The 4,957-nt window shown below is 44.5% G+C and overlaps 1 protein-coding gene across 1 annotated transcript in view; it reads left to right on the top strand.

Moving 5' to 3' along the window:
* LOC113215210 (uncharacterized) overlaps positions 1-4,957 on the top strand; it is an 87,736-nt gene that overhangs the window by 55,764 nt on the left and 27,015 nt on the right. Inside the window, exon 4 of the mRNA XM_052274818.1 lies at positions 2,452-2,616. Coding sequence (XP_052130778.1) covers positions 2,452-2,616 — 165 coding nt within the window. The remainder of the gene's footprint in view (positions 1-2,451; positions 2,617-4,957) is intronic.

The raw sequence follows: 4,957 nt of genomic DNA, 5'->3' as shown, positions 1-4,957 counted from the left end.
CAAGTGCAAATTGGAACTTTAGTATGTAACAACATAAAAAGTGCAGTCTGACTGCAGACTAACTGTTTACAAAAGCCCAATACTGCAGTCGTGAATAAACTACAGAAATTACCGACTTTTTTCTACAGTTTAAATGGAGTTTGATGTCTTCAGATTCAACACTACAGTTTAAACTATAGTCTAAGTGAAGATCCTTCCACCCGGGAACTTCTGTGCCGACTAAATAAAATGAAAGTAACAAAGTCGTCCGGGTACTAATTACAATAGGGAACGAAGTAGCCGGGAACGAAAAATGCAAGGACGAATCGTACTGGGACGAATTGTTTAGTACGAATTGTCAGGGAGATAATAACTGTAAAGAATAACCGTAGTACGGACTAGCCTGTTCCCGAGTCGTAAATAGGCCTTCGGCTCCAAAGGACACAAATTTTACCCCCACGATTTTATTTTGACGAGTTGCCCCAACAGAGACTATCGAGTATTGAGAAACACATTAAAATGATTTGGGGTCACTTTCGTGTAGAAATCGCCCTCTGGCGACTAAACGGTTGGAGATAGACCCTAACGGCAAAATTTTGGTCCTCTGGTTTCTACTTTGGTGAATTCCGTCTTAGACAAATGTAAACAAGCAGGCCCGCCCTTCAGCCAAACGAAGTTGCCCAGCTCCGCTTCGCTCCGCCGGCATCTATGTTCTGCAGGGGCCGGGCCTGCTTGGCCTGCCGGCGGCGATGGTCGGGCCTTCGGCCCGCCGTTTCTGTCACGCGATTTGCTGAAGACCATGATCGAATGATGTAGCGGGCCTTAGGCCCGCTTAAGCCCGTCTTCTTTGAGTTGCCCCAAAGACTCGAGAAAGGGATGTAACGGTGAAGCACCGCGACTTCAACCCACCTTTCTGCTTGGAAAACGGTTTTTGGGGGTTGGGGGGAGAGTTCACTATGGCAATTTTTAGCTTATTTTCGTCAAAAATGACCCTTTAGCGCCTAAATTGTTAGAGAAAGAGCGAAATTTTCTCCCAAAGGGCTCTACTTTGACGAGTTACCCCTTAGGAGAACATAAAACAAAAATACTTTTAGGGAGAATTTTTGAACCTAGGATTCCCCCATTCACGCCCTTAGGGGTGGTTGTCAGGATTTGCCGTAGGCGTTTCGTTCTGCAGGAGTGGGCCTTAAGATACCCTGAAAATTTTAAGTCTCTAGCACATTTCCTTCTAGTGGAACTGAACAGACAGACAGACACACACACACGAGGTCACCCCAATCACCCCAAATTATTTTAATGTTGTTTCGCAGATGTTTGATGGTCTCTGGGGGTAAAATTTGTGGTCTTTGGAGCCGAAGGCCTATCTACGACTCTGCATTTTGCCCGACTCGGGTGTCAGCGCCGCAGGCCTGGGTAGATTTATGCCAGGCTCGTCGCAGCGTAACAGTGTTTCGTGAGATATCGCGAAGCCTGTTACGCGAGACGTGGTCTGGCGTACATCTACCTAGTATATGGGACTTCCGTTTTCTTGTTAACTGCATTCTTCTGCATTTCAGCTTTACCGGAATGCTTTATTGAACACTAGATGTACGACAGACCACGTCTCGCGTAACAGGCTTCGCGATATCTCACGAAATACTGTTACGCTGCGACGCGCCTGGCAGACATCTACATAAGCCTTCGGCGCTGACACCCGATTCGGGCAAAAGGCAGAGTCATAGATAGGCCTTCGGCTCCAACGGACACAAATTTTATCTACCGGTATATTATTTTGACGGGTTGCCCCACCAGAGACCATCAAATAACATTAAAATGATTTGAGGTTATTTTCGTGTGGAAATCGCCACCTGGCGGCTCTGCAGGAAGCGGGCCTAGCTTGGCCTGCCGGCGGCGTTTGGGACGGGCGATTAAATTTTTGCCCACGGTTTCTATTTTTTACGAGTCACCGCTTAGGAGCCCATACTAAAATATTATAAAACAAATATACATTTACCGACCTGTGGTTTTTGATTTTGTTTAAAAAGACAATTTTTGAGCCAGAATGCTCATCTTCGTACTCGATCTGTCTTTATATGATACAAAACGATCCGAAATACCCAGATCGCTATCTTAATCTCATCTCGAGTTATCACGCGGACAAACAGACAAAACAAATAGAATTCTACTTTTTCGGTCAATGGAGTATCTAATTTTGAGGGCAGCAGGGCCCCGAAAGCCTAAGTTTGTTCGATATAGATAAAGTGACTCGTAGGTCGAGCCGTCGTAGGCCCGACAAAACGCCGCCGGCGGGTCAAGCAGACCCGTCCGCCGAACGGAGTTGCCTGCGGAGCGAAGTGAAGCTGGCAACTTCGTTTGGCAGAAGGGCGGGCCAAGCCGAGCCCTGAAGTACCCTGTCCTGTAGGCCAGACGAGACATTTAAATCGGCAATGCGTTGAAAGGATTATGTTGTGTGTTTAATTTCTACTCATGCAGATGACTGGGATCATCCGTCGGTGCAGAGGTGCTGCAGAACAATGCGAGCATTTTTCAAGAATTGAATGGAAGCATGATATTTGCCCGATGTTGCCCGTTAAAAATGCTATTTGGTCGTCGATTGTTGAACAATGGGAGCCCCGAATGATATGCCCTTTTAAAAAGGTAGTTCTACATTATTTAAAGACTAAGCTTGAAACTCCGATCAGACCGAAAGTAAAGCTTACTGGCTTAGCTACACACTAAAAAAAAACAGTGCAAAATTTTGTAACATTGATATGAAGTATTTTCAGTAACACACGATTACAAAATTTAAGGTTACAAGGTTACAAATTTTCGTAACTACGGATTACGAGTATTTGCTTCCTCGTTAAAAATTTTTGTAACATATGACGTTACAAATTTTCGTAACGTAGCAGTATAAATATTTCTTTTCTGATTACAAAACTTTGTAACATTTTGTGCTGTGGGGTGCAGTTGACACCCAAAAATTAATAGTATTTCCTCATTGCCCTTCCGGAAGGGTCATACCAGTTAGCCAACGCCTTTTCCTTCGAGTATTGCCACAACCGGTATCTGCAAAATTGATTTGCGGAATTTGCCTTTCCCCCCGGGACAGTTAACGTTCCAAAGGAGGACGGAAACAATCAGTGACACGTAGTCACCGATACAAAAATGCAGAAGCGTGTAGAAACCACTACAATCATGTGTGGAAAACGTTGCCATACACAACCAAGGAGAGTTGGCAGGTACCCTGCGCGGGTTGATTTTAAACCAATAGGGTATTTCAATGGAGCGCTGGCCGGAACTAAGGAAAACAAAAACGGATACAGAGAGCGGGGGTGAGGGCGGGCGCGCAGAGGAGCGGGTGGCGGGCGGGGAGGCTCCCATCCACCTACCGCTTCTCCGCGCGCCCGCCCCCACCACCGCTCTCTGTATCCGTTTCTGTTCTTCTTAGTTCCGGCCAGCGCTTCATTGAAATACCCTATTATATCTGACGCACAGTTGGCCTTTTGAACAAAAACTGCAATATTCACTTAAGGTCATTGTCTTATAGAGCATATAGCGTAAAACTAAATGTTAGTTTCGTGTCAAAATTTGAGTTTTATGCAAAGAAATGGTTATTGTTAGAGTTGCTCTGACCGTTACGCCATCTAGCGGCAGTTACTAGCGACACACAAGATCTTAAAATCTCTCGAGTTGAGAAGATTTGCCTCCGGTAGGCAACAAAGGCAGCCCTTCTCTGCTCTCACACTAAGTTTTACATGAGAGAGTAGAAGTTTGTGTTGTTTTTTGTATGGCTGCAACAGCACATTTCTGAACCATATGGTACAAGATTTTGTAATTGGGACACAAACATTTGTAATGCGTGGATTGCAAAAAATTATAACATCCTATGTTGTTTAAAATTCTTACATCAAGTTGACGAAAAATAAAACCAGGATTAGGAGAGACTATAAGAAAGTTACAAATATTTGTAACAATTACAAAAACCTGCAACAGTAACAAAAATTTGCATTCGTAGTGTTAAAGTTTAAACGTCGGTTACAATTTTTTGAAACACAATTTTTTGTCACATTACAAATTTTTGAAGGTTACAAAATTTTCTTTCTAAATTGATACTAGAACTTGTAACTTTATTTAGAGTTTGATGTTCCGTAAGAAGATTTTTTGCCGAAGTCCCTTGCTTCCTACGCTTTCAGAGCCTGTGTACTTTTGTGCATGTACTCACATAAGGGGTGCAACAACTCTGGGAATCATTTGTACCTAGGCCTAGTCATCAGGATAAAAATTAATGAAAACTAACAGGAATCGATTTAACTTACCAGGAAACTAGGGGAAGTAGATCATAGAAATCGAAATAAGCCATCTCTACCACTATAAAACCTAAGGACACTGGAAAAACTAACGTTACCGAGGTAACGTTTCTTGACGCGACCAAACCAGGTAACGTTTGGTGATGCAGCTAGTTTGTGGCGGCCCTATCCTATTGCATGGGGTAGGTCGCGGGTCGCGTCAGGAAACGTTACCGGTCTTGGTCACATGATGAAACGTTACCATTGTAACATTAGTTTTTCCAGTGGAATGAAAATGAGAGGACGGGCTTTACTGGGAATCGAGTGTTTCGAGAAATCGTGTGTCCACATCACTGAATCTGGATTTGTGATAAATTAACCCTCATTTCTCATTTTCCAAACTGTTCCGGCTGCAAATTTTCCAGTTCATTTTTCGGAAATTTCCATCAAAACTTTTTACAGTGTTGCCGCCCTGGCTGCTACTACACACGACCTGGTGTCTATCTAGTGTCTGCCTTCTCTAGTGTCTGAGTGTAGTTCTATTGGGGTTCGTCGTAGCGCTTGAGAGAAAGGACCACGATGTAGAAAGACCTAGTGGTGGTGCTCCCCATGCCACAGCGCTCAAAAGTCGGCACCAGACCAGATCTCGTGGCTGCGCCGCTGCGCCCTTCGCGCCTGTCCACGCCACCCGAGAAAGGGCGGGAGGGGGG

This window comes from Frankliniella occidentalis, unplaced genomic scaffold (assembly GCF_000697945.3).
Source record: "Frankliniella occidentalis isolate FOCC.00 unplaced genomic scaffold, Focc_3.1 Scaffold448, whole genome shotgun sequence".
Lineage (NCBI taxonomy): Eukaryota > Metazoa > Arthropoda > Insecta > Thysanoptera > Thripidae > Frankliniella > Frankliniella occidentalis.
Note: the sequence above shows the minus strand (reverse complement) of the source record. Positions and strands in the feature narration are given on the sequence as shown.